Below are 20,488 nucleotides of genomic sequence, written 5' to 3'. Positions count from 1 at the left end.
CCACCACACCTTGCCTCGTCCGAAGCGCTAGACCTGAGTGAGCTCAGGTAAACGATACGTACCCGCCAAGTACTCCCATTGCGCCTGCAGCCTCTACTCTCCACTGCACCTCCAGTGTGCCTACCCTGGACCTGGTCTCAATGGGACCTGGATCCCAGCTCCTCCCGCGACTCCACCCTCAGCGGTCTCTCATCTTCTTTCTCCTCGCCCTCCTCAGCCCATTTCCTTCTACCAATTTTACCCTCCACCTCAACCGACCGAGAGACGAGAAGACGACGTCCTGGCCGCGTCTGCAAATCTTCTGCCTCCTCGACGACCAACCGAACGATCGAGCTCGCCGTCTCCAAAGCGAATACCGACCCAGGAGCGCATCCCGAGGGCCGCCGTTGTCACCCTTCCCTGTGCAATTTAACGACAGACACGGCTCCCCGGTTGCTGCTGCTGCTGCACCTCGATCAAACGGAAACGAACTTTTGGTAATTGCGGATACCTCACAACACAACCGCTTTCGCCTTTGGGCGCCCGCGTGCCAAGCACAACAACAAAACCTCCGACTTCCATCCCCCGTCACGACAAAATCGCCAAACATTGCTCGAGTCGGATCTAGGGTTCACCACTGCAGACGATGAATGCCGCCCAGACCGCGCCAGACTCCTCGTTATAGTCTGTTTCGAAAATGGGCATCAGGATCGCCATTCGAGAACAGCTCGCCTTCCTCGTGGTGATTGCTGTTCTTGTTGGCTTGATGATCCTGTCCGTTCCTGTCTGGATCTATGTCAACCAATTCGTCGCCCAGGTTGAAGGGCGTGAACTTGCTCTTACTGCCTCATTGAAGGCATCTCGTATTTCCTCCGAGCTCGAGCTCGTTCAGACCAGCGTCACCACCATCTCCTCGCGAATTCTCATCCAGAAGTCCCTCGACTCTTTCTACAATGGCAGCACCAGCGATTCAAATTGGGACAATGCAAAGGCCGACCTCAAGAGTGCCCTTAGTGTGGTTTCTCTCACTGGATTGCTACAGGGCAGACTATACTCGCGTAACACCACGGGTAATAAGTATGGTCTTGTAAACGTGACGGGCGATTCCATTCCCGACATCGAGTTGCCGTGGACTGCAAGCGGCAACAGGACCCTGCTCTCGGATACGCCAGAGGGCTATCCCCCGGATCTTTACCCAAACATCACTTACGCGGATCTCGGCCGCCAAAACCCATACAGAAACAATACCAGGGCCTTCTCTGCGTATGCCTTCCCCGACGTTCGTCTTTCTACTAATGGTGGTCTGCTCCTTGGCCCACTTGTTCTCAACGAGAGTGCGGCTCTCATATCGATAACTGTTCCCATCCGCGACAACGATCTGCCGGACTTTATTCTCGGCTACATGACGCTCGTCTGCCTGGCGAATTCTTTGATCAGTGTGCGCAACTCGCGGGAGGGCCTTGGAGACACCGGTCTCGTCCTGCTTGTCGGGCCAACGAACTCGTCCAATAGGTTCCCAATTAATCAGCCAGCCAGCAACGCTACCTATCTTCCCAACCGAGATACCTTTGGGGACGTGCCGGTCAAGTTTGTGCTTCCGCCCAACCCGTTGTCAGGACAAGCCGATCGACATGAGGAGCGCAGCTGGTCCAGCAGCAAGGATGATGAGCCTTTCCCAATGAAGGACTACCCAGCAGTCTTTGACTCTTTCTCGAAAAAGTTTGTTTCGCCAAATAATTCCAGTTCCCTGCTGTCGACGCACAACGAGCAAGGACTGCCTGTTGCTGTTGGATTTGCGAGAACCAACACGGCCCTCGTCAACTGGACCGTCATTGTCGAGCAGGCAAAGTCTGAAGCAGACGCTCCGATAGACACGCTCCGGAATATCATTCTAGGTTGTGTGTTCGGTACAGCAGGTCTGATAATCATTCTCATTTTCCCATGCGCGCACCTTAGTGTCATGCCCATCCGCAGACTCAAGTCGGCCACAGAGAAGACAGTCCAACCACCAGGCTACGAAGATGGCGACTGGGACGACTTAGATGACGACGAAACCCCCGGATCCGGTGCCATCTCGTCGCGATCCCGGCGTTCGAGAAAGGATGGAATCATTGCAGCGGTATACAAGCTTGTCGGATACAAGCCAAAGGAAAAGCCCGCGTCCGAACACGACCGCGACTCAACCCGTCGCATTTTCAAGATTCCTGGCAAGGTCACGGACAGGAAGCATTTCATTACCGACGAACTCACCGAGTTGACCGAGACCTTCAACGACATGAGCGACGAGCTGGTCAAGCAATACTTGTCGCTGGATCAGAAGGTTCTTGAGCGGACGCGAGAACTCGAGATCAGCAAGAAGGCGGCCGAAGCTGCTAATGAAAGCAAGACGCTCTTTATTGCGAACATTTCTCACGAGTTAAAGACGCCACTCAATGGAATTCTAGGAATGTGTGCCGTTTGTATGGAAGAGAACGATATTCTCAGGATCAAGCAGTCTCTCAAGACGCTTTACAAGTCAGGTAAGCTTCCATTTCCCCACTTGTCGTGAACGTTCCTGACAGTCTTAGGTGACTTGCTGCTTCATCTCCTTGAGGATCTCCTCAGCTTTTCCAAGAACCAAATCGGCCAGCAGCTAAGTCTTGAAGAGAAGGAATTCCGGTTGGCAGACATCCGGTCACAGATTCTTACCATTTTTGACAAACAAGTCAGAGAAGGCAAAATCACTCTCAATGTCAACTTCCTCGCATCTGATGTGATCGAACTAAGCCCCGAAAGAAGAAGCATGGACACAAGACTACCAGCTCTTGGGCCTCACGGTACTGGCAGATTGAAGGACATGTGCCTTTGGGGCGATACGCATCGCATTCTCCAGGTTATCATCAATCTCGTTAGTAACAGCTTGAAGTTTACCCCGGCTGGCGGTAGGGTCGACGTGCGGATCAAGTGCATTGGCGAGGCAGAGACCCCAGCACTTAATGGGGAAGGGAGCCGCTCATCTTCGTTTTCTAAGGAATCGCGGAGACACGGCAGGTCTCGGCACCGAGTCGGTTCCAGCTCGAACAACTCGACAAGCTCCAGAGCCAACTCAACTACCGAGAATCCTAAAGGCACTGCTCTAACCATCAACCCAATGGAGCCTAAGTCAAGCCCGCACATTCACATCCGAGAACGATCTCCAACGCCGCCACCGCCAGGCGCAAAGTCGTATATCTTTGAGTTCGAAGTGGAGGACACTGGCCCAGGCATCGCAGAACACATGCAACAAAAGGTCTTCGAACCCTTTGTGCAAGGTGACCTCGGCCTGAGCAAGAAGTTCGGTGGCACTGGTCTGGGTTTGAGTATTTGTCACCAGCTCGCAACCCTTATGGGCGGTTCCATCACGTTGAAGAGCACTGTTGGCGTTGGTACGACTTTTACCATGCAGATTCCTCTCAAATATGTCAAGGACAGGTAAGGTTTTCCATCAACGGGGGAAATCTTGAGGCTAACACCCTGTAGAACTTCGAGCACGGCATCTAGCAGCATTAAGTCTCGGCCTCCCAGCGTCGATACAATCGAGCCTTCAGATATACCTCGAGACCCTAAACGCAACTCTGGCGGAAACCATACACCTATCAAGCCTGCTGGCGAGACAACGGCTAAGAGCCTGTTGGAGCAACAGCCCAGACTTGTCGGTCTCAGCCAGCCGTTTTTCGCGTCGAATCCCGCACCAAAAACAAAGAGGAACACGAAGGAGTCCCAGATGGCGGCGATTGATGCCGCAATAGCCTCCAAGGGCGAAAATAGCGGAAAGCTACGGGTCCTCGTTGCCGACGACAACTCGACCAACATCGAGGTTGTGAGCAAGATGCTCAAGCTGGAAGCAGTCTACGATGTGACAATCGCCAAAGATGGGCAGGAGGCATACGACCTTGTCAAGGCCAACATGGACAAAAATCAGCGATTCGACGTCATCTTTATGGATATCCAGATGCCAAACCTCGACGGCTTACAATCCACCAAGCTCATCCGTCAAATGGGCTACAAGGCACCCATCGTTGCTTTGACGGCATTCTCGGAGGAGAGCAATGTCAAGGAATGCATTGAGAGTGGCATGGACGAATTCCTCAGCAAGCCTATCAGAAGGCCTGCTCTGAAGCAGGTGCTGAAGAAGTTTGCGACGATTCCAGAGGAGCCCGAGACGATCAGCCAGACAAGGAAGACGACGCCAGAGTCAACTCCGCAGAAGGCTTCCAACGGCTCAGCAGTCCATAAGGAGACCGTGAACGAAAAGATAGACGCTATATTGCCAGTCCAGGCAAATGGTCAAGCCAACGGGCCTTCATCAGAACAACACCTCTCGGAGAAGGGGATGTGATTGACGTTTAACGACTTTAAGCAGACAGTTTTCTATCGTGTTTTTTTCAGTCGCTGCATTACTAGTTGTTTCGCATAGGATTCCCCCTTTCCTTTCGTTTGGAAGCGACTCAAACAAAAAGTTGGAGTGATGGCGTTCTATGGTTGTATTTTGCTTCCCTATGTCCAGATTTGTACTCGTAATGATGTTGCTCAAGGAGGGCACCGAGGCAAACGTCCCGCCTCTAGCATACATGCTTTTCTTTGGGAACGATGCATTGAATGGGCTGGGACAGTTGCGTCAAACAAGACTGCTTTTCGGTCTTTTGCAAACCTGCGAGGAGAGATGAAAGACTTGGAGAGGATGGAGCATCTACCACATGTTAAGAGGAGCGGGAGGCAGACAGATCACGATTCTTTGTCATATAGTGCGGTTGGCGTTCCGGGCGTACACGACGATATCCGGGACGCATGAATCCTCCTCCTCCCCGCCAAACGACACGGGGAGCGAAGCGAGTTGATGGTTGGAAAAGGGAAACAAGGCGGCGAAACGGAAGCAAGGAAAGATAGAGAGAGACACACGACGTGGCACACATTCCGTCCCTTGGGAGAACCTTCCTTTTTGGACATATACCTTAATGGCGAGAGTAACTACGGCGGACCAATGCTTTCATCGGTTTCGTTTTCTAATCACCCCCTTAAACTCGTTTGCCATCTTTCATCTCATTGATGTATTAATCGCCCAGGGTCCTCTCATGCCATGTGTTTTTTTCAACAGCACGCATGGAATTCCGCAGCTATTGGACATCATAATTCTTACCATGCTTTTTAGGACCTGCCGTATCTGGCCTCGTCAGTCTGTTGTTGTTCATGTTCACCGCTGATCGTGGACCATGCTAAACAGAGATAGATGCAGGAAGACGGGTCCCGGGGAATTCGGGTGCGGATACCGATGCCGCGATGGTGTTTGGTTTGGTTTGGTTTGGTTTTGGCCCCCCTCTCTATCCCCGCCTTCTCGGAATCTCCGCATTCGGATGAGCGGAGCACGTCGGCATCTCGACTGAGTCCCACCGGGTCCCCTCCTCCCAAGTGGATTGTGGTGGTGGAGGCCCGAGGGGGCAGGTTGGCCGTGGGCAGATATGACAGATTGCACATCGTGGAGAGTCGAAACGGTCACGCCGGGTTGTGTTCATCTACGCCTGCGGACAGCACGATGGCGTAGCAAGACGAGTATCTCGGACGTCGTGGTGCCATAGAGGCCATAAAAAGTGCTTCATCATTGCGGGATTCATGTACGTTGAGTACCGCTCGTACTTTCATTTTCATCACTGCGTAATACAGACCAGAAAGAAATGAGTAAGAAAACCAGAAAGCTGCTTGAACAATAAAAAACCCCAAACTCCAATCGGTGTCACTATCCGCCCAGTCGCTGCCATCGACCGAGGGACCCGATCATGTCCAACTCCATTTCGTGCCCGACCCGTTTGAGTCCCGTTTGCCATCCAGGACCTAAATTTGCACACCTTTGCAACCCTCCCTGTAGCTTACCGTTTCCCAGCCAGCGCCACCTGGCGAGAAAGCATTTGAGGGTATCACCGCAATCGAGTACAAGTAGGAAATATCGAAAAACAGAGCACGAGCAGAAACTACAATCGCCAGCGTACAAAAAACAGTGAAAGAAAAGAGCAAGCAAATCAACAATTGCTAATTGAAAACTGACGTGATTAGGAAACGAGGAAAAGAATCATGCAACAATTGGGCCGTTGATGGCGCGGTGTCGTTGCTAAGCCAGACCCGACAGCTCCGGGGTGGAGACTGCCATCGTGAGTCTTCGGCGAGAAGAACTAACCATGTAGTGCTCTGATAAGAAGAGTGTTGAATCAAATAAGCTCCGTTTGCGTCATAAATGCCTCTGGTGGAATCAGAGAAACGAGAGCCCCGGAACTCTCACATTGATGAAACGGGGCAGGCGATAAGAGTCATGCGGACTCACGCTGAGTGGGGAGTGGTTCCTCTTTAGATCTCCATGTGGGCCACGACGTCCTCACTCATGCGCCGAACCGGGCTCTTCCGGTCCGACACACTGTCATCGTCCTCTTCCTCGTCGTAGTAGAAATGTTCGTCAGTGTAGTCGTCGTCTGAGAAGGGGACCAGATCGCCGTCGGCTCCTCGATTCCAGAGGAAGCCGTCGCTTTGCTCCTCGTCGTCCTCATAAGGAGCGACAACCTCAGCATCGCGATCACCAAGCCAGTACTTGGCGCGCTTGTTTGCACTGAGCGCATCAAACTGGGTACTTCGCGGGCGCTTCACAGATCCCGGAAGCGCCGGCTGCAGGCGAGGTGATTGTGATGAGACGACAGGGACGACGCGCACGTAGAGATAAGCGACACGCTTCAAGGCGCGGTTGAAGAAGAAGTAGTGCGCTGCCCATATGGCTGATTCGTCCTCCTCAAAAGGGTCGACATCCGGGTTGTAGCTGAAAACTGTGCATTCGTTGAGGCGCATCTCTTTATCGATCTTGGCCCAACATTGTGGGCCCCAGACCGCCTTGGTCTCGGAAGATGTGGCCTGCTCGACCGGGCGTGCCTCGACATGCGGTCTCACATTCTGCAGGATCGAGTCGAGATTTCCCATGACGCGTCGCAGGTTTCTCTCCCGCTTAAAGTCGCCTGGTCTCAGGACGTGCGAAAAGTCGTAGTGTTGGTGACTCGCATTCAGAGTCGCAATCAGATAAGCGAATGTGCGACGACTTGACAACTCGGATAGGGGGCCGAACGCGCTTGAGTGCGAGAACATTTGCATGTTTGGTGACGTAGCCAACATGGCTTCGCGGTCTGGCGGTGACAGGCTGGCGCCCAGCTTAAGAAGCGCAGCATGTTGTGAGCTCAGGTCCTTGTCGATGTTCTTGTAGAGCTTCTTATCTGAGCCGGTCGATTTCGTCGTGTACAAATCGCATCCGCCGGTAACATTGCAGTCGGGGGTGTTGAAGTTCAGAGCGCCAGTGACGGCGTCGAAATCTTGGAGTGGTAGATACTATGATGGGGGTTAGCATGGCCGCAGAGATGCGACGCGCTGCTGCCTTCCTGTGCAGCAGATTGTGCGCACCTTCATCTTGGGTTGTCGAGGCCGGGCTTCGGGAGACGTGGTGATATGAAGTGTTGGACAGAAGGCATTCGAATGTTGAAGCAGAATGAAGGTACGAAGTCACGAGCTCCCTTGCTGTAGATCCGGGGGCTGTGTTGGCTTATCGCCGGTATCGCGCTGCGATCGGGTTGTGATGGAGCCGTTGGATTCCGTAGTGCTAACGTGTCGGATGATGTCACGGGGGTTCTGAGTCGCGCCAGATAGGAAAGGGGCGGCGGCAGTCGGAAAGACGGTGTCTCTATGTGCAGAGAATCGGAGTGATGCAGATATACGCGATGAGGCGCAAATGATGCGTCGCGATGATGGGAAGTTGGTATTGATGGCGGAGGTTGCTGTCTGGTTCGTTGGAGGAAGCCGGTAGCCTGCCTGCTCTAGATAAGCTATGGCAAGGTGCGACTCGACCCTGTTGATCAGTTCGGTTCGAGTGGTGGAACGGAGGCTAGACGCGATGCGCCTAGTGAGTGATCTGGTCGACAGACATTACTAAATAACGGATGTTTTGGTGAGGTGTTGTTGAAGTCGGGAGATGGAGGGGTAAGGGATGGGGTGACGGAGGAGTTTAAAGCAGAGACCAGGCGGGAGAGGGCGGGAAGGTAGAGTTGGCGGCGGCGGCAGTGGTGCTGTTGCAGCTTCGGCTGATCTGACTGAGGTGCGGTGACGCCTTCCAAGGGCCGCTGGGGTGTACTGGGTGTGGACTATGGCCTGGTGCTGGTCTGTGTCGTGTCGCTGCAGCAGGTTGGCTTCCGGGCTGACAAGGTCCCCGCCCAGTCTGCTGGCACCGTATCCGTAAGGGAAGGTAGGTATTGGCCATACAAGTGCCCAATCGCACTTACATGGCCAGACCGCGAAAGTTGGCAGGCCCATCTGCATTACCATATCAGAGATACGGATGACCATCGACCAGTCCCAAAGCTAGGAGCCGAGAGTGGACGGGGGCGGGGCCAACGGGGAGTCTGTGACAAAGCGTATCTTGGTCCTGCTGGGCTGCCGCACTGCGCTGCGACGGCCTGCGTCGTCCTTGGCACCGGATTCGCGGGGGACCGCCTAGGGAGTCGGGGTCCAGTCCCTGTCTGTTTCTTGCTTGTTGGGGACCACCCGTGACCGAGAACAGTCCGCTCCACTCCTCGCCGTGAAAGGGGGGCGCAGCCGGTAATCTCCAGGCGAATGAGATGGCGTCAAGAGGCCACGAGTGAGTGAAGCTGGACGCCCCATCTCGAGACATGACTTCATACAGTCTGAATGCACAATTGCAGCTTCCCATACAACTGACCTTCATTCGCGGCGTAATACTAGTTTTATTAGCAGCTTTGATGCCTTTTCCGGGGTGCAGCTCTCGTCGAGTACCATCGCCGACTCGGGCCCCGTGGTCTGCGTCTGCGACGTGTCTGGGCACGGCTCCAAGCCAACGGGCCTCGCGGATGCTAATCTGCCCAACCTGCACCAATCCATGTATCTTCTCTTGATATTTGCAGAGGATGGTTTTCCATCTTCCAAGATCTATGCACACAAAAGGCCAATCGGGCCCCTCCGTCCGCCATCGCACCTGCTCTGTGCTGTTGTCCCACTGTCGCGCATCGGCCTTGTCGCCCCAACGCGATCTGCCTCTGACTCTGCCACCGACGGTCGATCGGCTTGAACGCCTCAGAGGATGCCCACTTTCTTGAGCGACGACGTGATCTCTTCCGTTTCCTGGATGACCGGCAGAGCGCCCATTAGCCAAATGCTCGTCAAAGCTGCACGCCCTCTTGCAGCCAGTGTCAAGTATATGTGAATTTCGTAGATTGGATCGAGACTCGTTGTCGGGAATCGTGTCGCCATCCATGGGTAGCTACACACTGGAGGCGGGTTACATGATCTTTGTAACCTCGTCCTCGACCTGTGGGATTGGGGGGAGATTGTCAGCCATAAACTTCGCCGGTGGCGCAGCTGCAGGTCATAGTTGTGGAAGCACGCGGTTCAAACCCAACCAAAGCAACATGCAAGCAATATGCAGCAAACGTACCTCCATATCCTCGAGCGAGTCTTGCTGCGATATACACCGTAGCACGTTCTTTTTACTGCTCTCCTGCAGTTCTCCTGCCAACAACAGCTCGTCCAGGATGTAGTATGCTTTCGTGAACGAGAAGATGATATCAAGCTCGCACACGTTTCCGTAGTACTTGTCCATCTGCTCGACGTAGCGGTGGATGATCTCGAGGGTGATCAGTTCGTTGTCTTCGGAGGCGGCACCGGCGATAAAGAAGAGCGAGGCATATCGGCGGTATACGATCTTTGAGTCTGAGGATCATCAGTTGGTGCTGTCGATACGTATGAAGAGGGGAAACTGACCCTTGTACTCTAAGAAGTTGCACATGCGAGTTCTGCGAGCCAGAACCAGCTGGGAGACGTCCTTGACAATCTTGGCCTTCTCCTTAGGCGACAACGTGGTAAACCACTTTGCCAGACGCTGCAGAGGGGACGTGGTCAGCAATGTAGTCGCCGACGGAATTCGTGTCCAAGGGATGAGATCATACCACTTTGCCCTGACGGGAGAGAAGAATGAGGTATCTGCGCCGTCATTCAGCTATTTTGCTCGGATGCACCAGCAGACAGGGTGATGGGGGAGCATACTGGATGGCCATGATGATGCTTTCACATCACCCAGCAGGGTGGACTAGAAAGATGTTTGGGTCGAGAGATGGTCTTGGGAGATGTTGTGTGGATCTCAATCCAGTGCAGTCCGATGCAGTACGGCGGCTGAGCAGAGCAGACCAAGCAGCAGAGTAAGGTTGGCGACGAACTATTGCACAAGGCGTGGTTCGGTCGTCGATGGTGTTCTTTCCCCCTTGGCGGAAGCCGGGGTCACGTCAGGCTCGGCAGCGCAAGGTGTCAATTCTGGCAGGTGCTGTATCCTCAGGCAGCAGGCATATCCGTAGCTAACGGGACTAGGCCTTCGGTGAGCCCAGGGAGGCTACAGGGCGCTCGGTGGAAGTCAGCAGCGCGCCACAGTGTGTTAGCCCGCTATGGGAATTCTCGGGTCTGGGTTTTCTCCAGCGGATGTACCCCATGAACCAAAGCCTATCTAGGTCCTTGCAAAACAAGCTTGGTGCTCGGGAGAAGGCGTCCGATGGCTTCGTGCCTCAGATCTTCAGCGTGAGATGTAGGTCTGAGTCGGACAGAGCCAAACCACGACGATTCAAGCAGACAACAGCAGCTCATAGGTCGTGGCCAGTGGGGGGAGATACGCCTCAGCACGCTGAAGTGCATACAAATCTGCCCAGAGGCGCTGACGCGATATGCTACACCCCACTATGCGCCAATGACCTGCCCCTCGGAGTCGGGCTCCTGCCGAGTTCACCGCGGAAGAGGAGGGGTGGAAGGTGGGATGGTGAGGGGGAATGTGCGGACAGCGTCTTTAGACAAGGGAAATCGACGATTCTTGTCTTGATTCAGTCATCCATTTTTGTCACTGAGACGACTCGTCGATTCTCCGGCCCGTCTATGAAAAAGGGCACCAATTCCAGCCTCCGACGCCCTTCCCGCTCTTGTCCTCAATTATTCCATTCAAACAAACCACGCTACCAATCGATCAACAAACAAAAGATCTTTCCACCTAGGGATCCCAGGTTTCAACATCTTCTAGAAGCCATCCACATACCGGCATTGCATACTCTTCACGACGTCCACACCAGGCACGGCACATTGCACCGCATCTTTCCGATTTATCTCCCACAATAAGCCGAATCTCGCATGCCGTGCGCCAACCATTATTAATTGACCTCTCTGACCTGTGATTACCGACATTACCAAGCCTATCCTTATCGGCACCCTCTCCCCTCAGATTGTTAATCAACCCCTCCAAACTCTAAAAAAAAGTACGGCACCCAGAAAAAAGTGCGACAGGCGTCAAATCGACACCATCATATTGCGCGATACGGACCCTTCACGACGCAATCTGCTCCGATCGACCAGGTCTCAGAGCCAAATTCAACCTCACGTCTCCCTACGAATATTCTACGACCTCCATAATTACCCGCCCGTCATGACGAAACTAATCCTATCCACGGGGTGCGTTGCATTTTCCCAATTTTTCTTTGATTATTCATACTTGCGCCCTGAAGCTGATTGGTGATCCTCCGCCGCGTGCAGAAACATTGTCTCGGGCGGCCCCTCCATAATCCGCAAACCAGGCGCATACAGATCAAACCTCGAACTCACCAACTCGCTGCGAAGCAACTTTCTCGCTGCTCAGCAGGACTACTCGCCCTACTCGGAGGCATCCCCCATCGACGATGACGAGGCCGACGGAACCCTGAACGGAAACTCGAATGGCTACTCCAACGGCGAGAACGGTCGTTCTGGCCGGCCCCGCCTCGATATCTGGACCGCTCGCGAAGACGGTGCCCTCTACATTCCACGGATAGACTGGTCCTACTCTGGTCTGCAAGAGGAGCCGACAAACTACGATATCACTGTCAAGCTCTTCTTCCTCCCAAACGCGCCTGCTGAAGAACGCGAGCGCTACGTGCAGGAGGCGCTGGACCTCGTCCGGAAGGAACTCGGCGTCACCACGATAGATCTTCTGATCGCCTCATTCCCGGGAATGTCCTTCGAGGGAGATTGTGAGTGGGAGGCTGACAAGCGCAACGCCAGCCAAGGCAACATCGACCAGGAGGCCGCGACGTGGATGGTACTCGAGGACCTGTACCGCCGCGGTGAGGTTAAGGCCCTCGGCATCTCTGAATTCGGCACCGAGAAGCTTGCAAAGTTCATCAAAAAGGTCGATATCCGTCCCGCCGTTGACCAGATCAACACCAAGGACTGCTGTAGCGTGCCGCCCACTCTCGTCAAGCTGGCCAAGACAGAGGGCGTCGAATTGCTTGTCCACACCGACTGCACCGACATTTTGCCTAGCGGCACCCTCCGCGAGCTTCTGGGTCACGGACTGCAGGGCGCTGGCGTCCTCGCTGACCCTCTTGAAGGCGGCGAGGGTCTGTACGGCGACCTCGTGCCGGAATGGGTTGTCAAGTACACGGCTTTCGTCAAGGACCGAGGCGTAATTGAGAACAAGGGATATTTCGCTGGCGCGGAGCTCGTGGAGACCTCCTGAGAGGCTCCTTCTTGTCGTGCTGTTGGGATTAATGATACCATGGCCGAACAATATGGCCTATAGATAAATACTGCATAGCGTTCCTGTGTCTGGCGGACTCTGGGTTTTTCTTGGTGATTGCACTGAACCCTTCTTGTCTATTAGAGTCTTGGTCTCAAGACATTTTCCACGAACATGATCTATTCCTGGTTCTCGAACGTCCCCAATGTAGCCGAGTGATATGCTTACTCCTTTAGCAAGGCCTCTGCAAGCCGCTTCCCCCTTTCACCTCCAAGATAGATGTCGTCCTCGACGCTCTCCATTCCAATCTCGACAGCCTCCTTGTAGCCCCTGACTACCAAGTCCTCGTCAACGCGCAGGCCGTTCTCCACCAGCGCCAAAATCACACTCCGTATACGCGCAATCTCCCGCATGGTCTCGACATCGATCTGGTCGTTCTGGCTGGAGTAGACGTTGGCGCTCACGCTCTCCTCCATGCGGTTCAGCCCGACTGACTCGGGCATCTCGCTCTCGACATGCTTCGCAATCCAGATGAACCCATTGACGCCGAGCGTGATGTGAACCTTTGCCGCGCCCCTCGCCGCGTCCATCACCCACTGCTGCCTCTTGGCACGCACCACACCGCCGCCGCCCCCAGTGCCGGTGACCGCGCAGAAGACGCCGTTGCGCAGCTTGCCATACTTCAGAGAACGGGTGTGCAAGCTCGCCGCGCCGTCCTGGTGCAGCTGCTGGACCTCCGCGACGACGAGGTCGCCCTCGGCGAAGAAGGAGCGGATCTGGAGCTCGTCTGTGTCGGTGCGCTTGCGGAGGATGCCGCCGGGCAGGTTGATGGCGGAGATCTGGAGGATGGCGAGCTGCGAGGAGCCGACGTCGACGCGCCAGCGCTTGGCCTGGACCTCGACTATGCGGCCGACGACGAGGTCGCCGATCTCGGGGGTGTAGCGGGCGCGCAGGGGACGGACGGAGAGGAGCTTGTTGGTGCGGGTTACGGTTCCCGCGACGGAGGAGACGATTTCGGTGGTGCTCGGGGTGATGTAGGTGCCGTGGCCTCTGCGTAGGAAGTCAGATTACATATCTCTTCAGAAGTGCATCGGTGCAGTAGAAAGAGAAACGGGGGAGGGGAGGCGGCGCTGCACGAACCTCATCCACTGGGGGTCGTCGGTGATGACTTCACCAGGCGTGACAATCTCGTAGTTGTCGCCGCGGGGGCGCTTCGCTAGGCGAGACATGGAGACATCGCCCTCAATGTCAACGCCGCCATCGGAATCTGAGTCGGAGTCGCTGGGGCGTTGTGCAAGCTTTGGCCGTGCCGGTGTGCCTCTCGGGGCGAGGATTGTGATGGGCATTCTGAAGAGAGGACGGCGACGAGGCCGTAGGAGGACGGGACGGGACGGTAATGCTAGATCTCAGTCGGTTCCAGGCGAAATTTGGATTGTCGGGAAATTTTGAGCTCGTTTCTCTCGATTTTAGGCGCCAATCGCAAAGTTGGCTGGGTTTCGTGGGGTATTGTGGTGGTGTTGCGTGGTTGACATTGAAGTGCAAAGAATTTTTGGTGAAGCTATGGAGGGGCAGATCAGAGCATGCGGTTGATGGACCGTCGCCGAGCTACTGCATTTTGGCAACCCAACAACAGAAAAAGTCCCGTCCAGGTGCATAGAATGAATTGTTTTCTTTTACTGAATTGATTACAAGCTAGAGTTCTTCATTCATACATGGGTATATGGTACAGCTCTGTCGCAGCTTTTGAGCGCATCCATACAACATCTGCTCGCTGCACAGATGGCGAGAGGCATGAACAGTCCCTGCAATCGCATGGGAGGGAAATATCTGCCCCAACCGGCGACATGACTGCTCCCCTGGCGTCTCGTGTTGCGCACTACAGCTGGCTGTCGATGCGACGGCCCTGGGTTGACCTCCGCAACGTCTCTTCTGAGCCTGCCGACGAGTTCATCTCGTGTGTATGTGTATGGGTTGAGTGGTGATTAAAGCTTCCAAGTGCCTTGTTGGCCTGCATCTCATTATCTGAAGAATCTCCAGATTCCCAAGTATGTCAAGCCGATGGAGATGCTGATAATGCCCATCTTGCGACTCTGCATACCGAACTTTGACTTGGACTTGAGGATTAACGGACGGTTCTTTTCGAGTTGGCCCATTCCGGACATGTAGTTGTAGGCTGCAAGACCGAGAAATGCACCGCTTCCTGAATGCAATAACATTAGTATTTTGCCGCCTACAACGGCATGGGAACGCATTGCTCTTACCGACAACTCTGCAGGACATGCAATCATCGCCGCGGTCCTCGCGCAGGAGATCGTCAAGCTTCTCGGGCTTGTCGAGGGTACCCACGTTGGGGACTTTGTCTCCTCCTCCAAACATGGCTGTTGTGTGGTGCTTGAACTGCCCCAAGAGGTTTGGAAGATCGTCAGGTGTTTTTGCGACCAAAGGCTCCGATGCACCGTACAATCCGGGGAGCTTGAAATGGAAGCAGGGTTGCGTGGCGCGTGATTGGCTGGGAGGAGCCGCTCCCTTGCACTAACATTTAATTTCATCATCGAGCATGTGCGCCATGGCGGGACGGTGGTTCCTGGCAGCTGGAGCTCCCGCCAGCGGCCAAGCACCAACTGTCACCAAGAGGGAGAGCCAGAACCTCCCCCCATACACTTATCAACTACACGGCGCAGCCTCCGATGCCGACCTGACGATGAACGGCGTTATTGAGGCGCTGCACATCTACGATGAGCACAAGTCAGTCATCTCTTGAGGTCGGCCCGTTCAGTGAGATATACTGACACCGCGCAGCCATGCCATCCTGTCGCACACGTACACGGGGCGCCCGCTGTCGGCACAGCATCTCCTACCCCTCTACCTAGAGCATCCTGCGCCGCGCCCGAACGTATTATACCTGCCAAACACAAGTCCTCCGACGCTCGTCTTCAGCCTCAAGCACGCCAACCTCCTCTTCCTGGCGACTTCCTCGTCCGATATCGAGCCTCTCCTCGTCCTCGAGTTCATACACCGCATAATCGATGTGTTTGAAGAGTTCCTTGGTGCTCCCTTGCTGGCGCACAAGATCGAGAGCAACTACGATGTCGTAGCGCAGCTTTTGAACGAGATGTGCGATGCCGGAAACATCAACACCACGGAACCAAATGCGCTGAGGGATTTGGTCGAGGTTGAGGGATGGGTAGGAAAGCTGTTGGGGAGCATCAATTTACCAGGGTAAGAGATACTTTCAAGAGCTCAAGACGAGCCGCATCTGACACTCTGAGCAGGAAGCCTGTAAACTTTGGCACAAGCTTCTCGAATTCGAGCGCACCGTCGATAATTGCACAAAATACTCCGGCCTTACCCTGGCGTCGAGCCAATGTACGACATACCTCCAACGAGATGTACGCAGATATCGTCGAGACTCTTACAGTCACACTTGCTCCTTCGGGGAGACCATTGGCGGCTTTTTCCAATGGAACAATAGCATTCACCTGTAAGGTGTCAGGCGTACCTGACATCGTCATGACATTAACAAGTCCATCGGGCAAACACAACTTGGCGGGTTTCATGGACCTCCCTGTGTTCCACCCATGTGTTCGTCTGGCAAGATGGAAAGAGAGGCCAGGGGAGCTGAGCTTCATACCCCCAGACGGCCGGTTCATCTTGGCTAGCTACGAAGTCGACTTGCTCCCGTTCACAAGCGGCAAGAGTGGCAACATCAGTTCAAATAATCTGAAGTTGCCTGTCAACATTGAGATGAAAACTGGACTAGGACCGACAGGTTCTGATTTCGAGGTTCGGCTTCACGTGAACAAGGTTCTAGGCACAGGAGGTCCGTCTGCACAAAGCCAGTATGGCAGAGGCGGAGGCGGGGCAGGTCGAGGATTCGGAGGTCCCCATGCTGGAACACCTGCGTCGCCGCTGATGGAAGATCTCATCGTTACGGTGCCGTTGCCAGCTGAGGTTAGAAACCTCCCGGAATTGCGGCCTAGCAAGGGAGACGCGAGCTTCAGTCCTGGTGAGAAGGTTCTGGAGTGGCACATTCCTACAAAGGAGCTGTCAGTCGGCACTTCTTACTTCGGTCTTAGGTGTACAGTTGTTGGCCAGCTGCCTGACGATGAGGACGATGAGCTGGACCCTACTGGATTCGGATTCGGGAAGTCGTATGCCTACGATGAACCCTATCAAGCAACAAGCCCCGTCAGGGCAAAGAAGACGACGGAAAAGGCTGACGACGAGAAAGACGCGAAGAAAGTGGCGCAAAATAAGATGCTGATGCCCAGCTCAGCCTCGGTGAGCTTCTCAGTGAAGGGTTGGCTACCGAGTGGCCTTAAAGTGGAAAGCATTTTGATTGACCCTCGCAAGAGCAAAGGCCTGGGAGAGGGTGTTAAACCATACAAAGGAGTCAAGTACTTGACCGTCAGCAAGGGCGGTGTAGAAACGCGATGTTAGTCGGCGGGGTCAGGCGAAAATAATGACTTAGAGTTGAAAAACATTGGTTATTTCACATGCTTCTCGATCAATGACTCTGTTAGCTTAACGGCTAGTCGGGCACTAAGGTAGAAGACATATCAAGATGGCAACGGTGATTGACACTGCTGTTGCTTCTGACGCATTCTAGCCATGTGCTTCAATGTCTGGTGCCTCAATCGAAGAGCTATGACTCTTCAAGACTCGGCATCCAACAAGGAATCTACAGATCTCCATCGCATCGGCCCCCCCTGGCCCCTGACTTGATCTGCTGAGCATCTGCTGACGTGCCCCGCCCGGCGCAGCGGAACCCAGAAAACGCGCTGTAAGAGATCGTCTTCAGCGTGCAATCGCGGGGTACTCTAGCGAGAGGTCCATCGGCCTCGGGACTTCGGTTAGGGGCGGCCACTTGGAGCATCCGCCAATTCCATCTGGCGTCATGGCATTGAACGCCACTACCACGTTCCCTATGCCGCCCGTGGCTTAGGTTGGCTGTGTGACATTTGACGGTCTGGTTCGCGCAAACTTGAGACTCGTCTACTTTTTTGTTCCCTCTCCTACTTCTCTCCCTCTTAGTCCTTCTAGGCTCTTTGTGCTTGCTTCAAAATTCGCATGGGAGTTGTCGACACAAGCTCATGTTGGCGATAATCTAGCTCCCCCAGCTTGTAATCGGCTGGCGCCACTGGCCATGACAGCTCCCGGAGCTCACTCCCTCCGCCGAGGCGGCCAACGCATATGGGCTGATGGGCTCGGCTGCCTCGGCAGAAGATGTAATGCGACGACGACACATACGATAGACATTGCTTCCAGGAGTAGTCGGCGGCATGCCTCGACGCAAGGGAAGCGGCCGCGGACGGCGCTGTTCTTTCCAGGTCAGTGGACATGAAGCGAGGAGGGGAACGGAAAGAGGGGCGAACTCGTCTTTGCTGGCGACGGATGAGCTGACGTTACACCGCGCAGGCCAAGGAGTACAGAAGGTCGGCATGATCACACCATGGCTCGAAGCCTTCCCCACGACGGCGAAGCCCATCCTGGAGGAGATTGATCACTACATGGGCTACAAGCTCTCCGACATCATCGCCAACGGGCCCGGCAAGCTGCTTACGAAGACTCCCAACGCCCAGCCCGCCATCATGGCGACCTCGATCCTCATCCTCCGCATCCTGGAGCGCGAGTTCGGCTTCGACATTCCACAGCGAGTTGACGTCACTCTTGGGCATTCGCTGGGAGAATTCGCGGCGCTGGTGGCGGGCGGATACCTCGAGTTCGAAGACAGCTTATATCTGGTGCGCAAGCGGGCCGAGGCCATGCATGAGGCGACAAGGCGCGCTGTGGACGAATACGGTGGAGAGTACGGCATGGTGGCTATTGTAACAGAACCGGAGTACTTGAAGGGCCTGATCGAGGCTATACACGACTTTGTGGGACACTCGAGCGCGGGATCCAAGGGGGAGAGCTCGGAAGACGTCCCGCCGATAGAGCAGGTGCTCATTGCGAACATCAACAGCAAGAACCAAATCGTGTTGAGCGGCAACATTGAGCGGATCAAGACTCTTGCGACACACGTCAGGCAGTTCTTGGGGCATGACCCGCGCGCCGTTCGATTGAACAGCGACAGCCCGTTTCACAGCCCGATCATGAAGCCTGCGGTCTCGGTTGTGAAGAGCATTCTGAACAAAAAGAGCAGGGTCAAGGGGCGTGAAGGGGAGGATATTATCACATTCCCGGGCAAGCTGCCCTGTATAAGCAATGTCAGCGCGAGGCCATTCGAGAGCAAGGAGGACGTGAAGGATCTTCTAGCGCGGCAGTGTCTAGAGACGGTGAGGTGGTGGGACAGTATCAAATATCTCGACCAGGAGGAGAAAGTGAGGCGGTGGATTGGTATCGGGCCCGGCAAGGTCGGACGCAACCTCGTCGGAAAAGAGGTGGGCATGAGAGGAAAGGACTCGGTCAAAGGCGGTGGCGTATGGGCCATCACCGACCCGAACGAGATCGAAGAAGTGCTGAAGGGACTCGAGGATACGGAGCATTGGTCGGACGACGATGCCGAATGAGGATCTATAATGTCTTTATGCGGAATATGGGCTTTATTGGTCTGGCGCTTTCGTTACCAAGCACGAGTACGAGAGCTCGTCTCATGGTCCATCTTTACCAGCTTGTATGATGGTTACTGGAGTAATGGATTTTTCTTTACAATATGTAACTCTATTTTACCAGAAAGTCTGCAATATGCTGACTGCTGCAAAACACATATTTGACCACCAGAGGCGATTTTGTTAATATTGACATTGCTCCGAGTGCTAGCTACGCAGCGGCAGCCGTTGAAGATCCGTTGCCTTTCCTCCCACAGCGACCCCTGACATCGATGCGGGGCACTCGGGGGACCCAAAAATCAATTAAGCTCCCGCCGACACCACAGCTAAGGTACCTACCTACCCCAGCTCTCCAATCTCCAACCGTCCTCTGCGACGACGTTCGACCTCTAGCATACCGTGTCCATCAACCGCATTGCGCATCTTCCGCCGCAAATTCAGCGCCAACCGAAACCAGCACAGCGCAAGGAAGCACAGCGAATGTGGCTATGGCGACCGCGATCCCCTCAATAGCCTGCATAGGCATCATCGGCCGCAACGTACGTCCAACTCGCAGACAGACCACCCCCTCCGCATGCTCCAGAGCTCTTCCTCAAACTGCCCATCCTTGGCTGGAGCTCTTTGGCAGGGACAACACTTGCTGACGAGAGCAACAGAATAACCCCCTCCACATCTCCATATTCCCTTCGTACAACCCGTCAACAAACACCTTCGCCCCGATCCGCACGCCCCTCCAGTTCTCCCTCCTCCTCTCCTCGACCTTAGATATCTTTGAACTACGACACAACGCAAGCGGGCCCAACGCGGCAGGTGCTCCCAGTGGGGGCTCCGGTCTCTCAGGCGAGGTCGGCCTCCTCCACGCGGTTGACGAGCGGCTCGCCGCGTACGGCTGGGAAACGAACACGGGCGTCAAGATCGTCGTCGTCGTGGACATGCGCGGGCGGAGGGTCGGCGGCGGCGGCGACGCCGCTGCAGCTTCTGCCAAAGGACGGGGAGCTGTCGGGCTTCGTGAGCAGGAGTTGCGGGTCGTGTTCAGGGCGGTGCAGAGCGCCTACGTCAGGTTGCTGCAGAACCCCTTTTATGAGCCCGACGAGCACTCGCCGGTGTCTGGACACGGGGGCAGGGTGATCAAGAGCAAGAAGTTTGAGGGGGATGTACGGAGAATTGGTGAGGCATGGACGCCTGGCGTCACGACGCTGTGAGGCGGTTGGAAAGCTTCCAGGATGAGGAGTTTATGGCGTTTCTAAGACCGGAGGTACTGTAAATCGAATTGCGAGTCTATGTTGTCGGGCCAGGTTCTCCTGGCGGCGTTGTAAGATATCTATCACGAGACTCAAAGGACTATATCGCCCGATGCGACGGGCGCGTGCGTGGGCCCAGCGTCGCCAAA

At 54.9% G+C, this 20,488-nt stretch overlaps 9 protein-coding genes across 9 annotated transcripts; 5 read left to right on the top strand and 4 right to left on the bottom strand.

The window, feature by feature from the left end:
* Positions 1–676: 676 nt before the first annotated feature.
* COL26b_003666 (uncharacterized protein) lies at positions 677–4,336 on the top strand (the record flags this gene model as incomplete). The annotated part of the gene is made up of 3 exons (XM_053176559.1): positions 677–2,498; positions 2,547–3,429; positions 3,478–4,336. The coding sequence occupies 3 exons, from the start codon at positions 677–679 to the stop codon at positions 4,334–4,336; spliced, it is 3,564 nt and encodes a 1,187-aa protein (XP_053039418.1).
* Positions 4,337–6,330: 1,994 nt separating this feature from the next.
* COL26b_003665 (uncharacterized protein) lies at positions 6,331–7,425 on the bottom strand (the record flags this gene model as incomplete). The annotated part of the gene is made up of 2 exons (XM_053176558.1): positions 6,331–7,347; positions 7,420–7,425. 2 exons carry the CDS (start codon positions 7,423–7,425, stop codon positions 6,331–6,333), a joined length of 1,023 nt encoding a protein of 340 aa, XP_053039417.1.
* Positions 7,426–9,304: 1,879 nt separating this feature from the next.
* On the bottom strand, positions 9,305–10,079 carry VAS2 (AP-1 adaptor complex sigma subunit Aps1; the record flags this gene model as incomplete). Its single annotated transcript, XM_053176557.1, has 5 exons — positions 9,305–9,334; positions 9,461–9,735; positions 9,787–9,904; positions 9,972–10,005; positions 10,069–10,079. The coding sequence occupies 5 exons, from the start codon at positions 10,077–10,079 to the stop codon at positions 9,305–9,307; spliced, it is 468 nt and encodes a 155-aa protein (XP_053039416.1).
* A 1,400-nt stretch (positions 10,080–11,479) lies between these two features.
* Positions 11,480–12,547, top strand: COL26b_003663 (uncharacterized protein; the record flags this gene model as incomplete). Its single annotated transcript, XM_053176556.1, has 2 exons — positions 11,480–11,505; positions 11,587–12,547. The coding sequence occupies 2 exons, from the start codon at positions 11,480–11,482 to the stop codon at positions 12,545–12,547; spliced, it is 987 nt and encodes a 328-aa protein (XP_053039415.1).
* A 224-nt stretch (positions 12,548–12,771) lies between these two features.
* Positions 12,772–13,893, bottom strand: COL26b_003662 (uncharacterized protein; the record flags this gene model as incomplete). Its single annotated transcript, XM_053176555.1, has 2 exons — positions 12,772–13,597; positions 13,688–13,893. 2 exons carry the CDS (start codon positions 13,891–13,893, stop codon positions 12,772–12,774), a joined length of 1,032 nt encoding a protein of 343 aa, XP_053039414.1.
* Positions 13,894–14,565: 672 nt separating this feature from the next.
* COL26b_003661 (uncharacterized protein) lies at positions 14,566–14,923 on the bottom strand (the record flags this gene model as incomplete). Its single annotated transcript, XM_053176554.1, has 2 exons — positions 14,566–14,747; positions 14,809–14,923. 2 exons carry the CDS (start codon positions 14,921–14,923, stop codon positions 14,566–14,568), a joined length of 297 nt encoding a protein of 98 aa, XP_053039413.1.
* A 190-nt stretch (positions 14,924–15,113) lies between these two features.
* Positions 15,114–16,987, top strand: COL26b_003660 (uncharacterized protein; the record flags this gene model as incomplete). Its single annotated transcript, XM_053176553.1, has 3 exons — positions 15,114–15,292; positions 15,347–15,766; positions 16,207–16,987. The coding sequence occupies 3 exons, from the start codon at positions 15,114–15,116 to the stop codon at positions 16,985–16,987; spliced, it is 1,380 nt and encodes a 459-aa protein (XP_053039412.1).
* Positions 16,988–17,829: 842 nt separating this feature from the next.
* On the top strand, positions 17,830–19,059 carry COL26b_003659 (uncharacterized protein; the record flags this gene model as incomplete). The annotated part of the gene is made up of 1 exon (XM_053176552.1): positions 17,830–19,059. One exon carries the CDS (start codon positions 17,830–17,832, stop codon positions 19,057–19,059), a length of 1,230 nt encoding a protein of 409 aa, XP_053039411.1.
* Positions 19,060–19,586: 527 nt separating this feature from the next.
* COL26b_003658 (uncharacterized protein) lies at positions 19,587–20,300 on the top strand (the record flags this gene model as incomplete). Its single annotated transcript, XM_053176551.1, has 2 exons — positions 19,587–19,637; positions 19,755–20,300. 2 exons carry the CDS (start codon positions 19,587–19,589, stop codon positions 20,298–20,300), a joined length of 597 nt encoding a protein of 198 aa, XP_053039410.1.
* Between the last annotated feature and the right edge of the window lie 188 nt (positions 20,301–20,488).

This window comes from Colletotrichum chrysophilum (genome assembly GCF_026319265.1).
Source record: "Colletotrichum chrysophilum strain AFK26 chromosome Unknown scaffold_21, whole genome shotgun sequence".
Lineage (NCBI taxonomy): Eukaryota > Fungi > Ascomycota > Sordariomycetes > Glomerellales > Glomerellaceae > Colletotrichum > Colletotrichum chrysophilum.
Note: the sequence above shows the minus strand (reverse complement) of the source record. Positions and strands in the feature narration are given on the sequence as shown.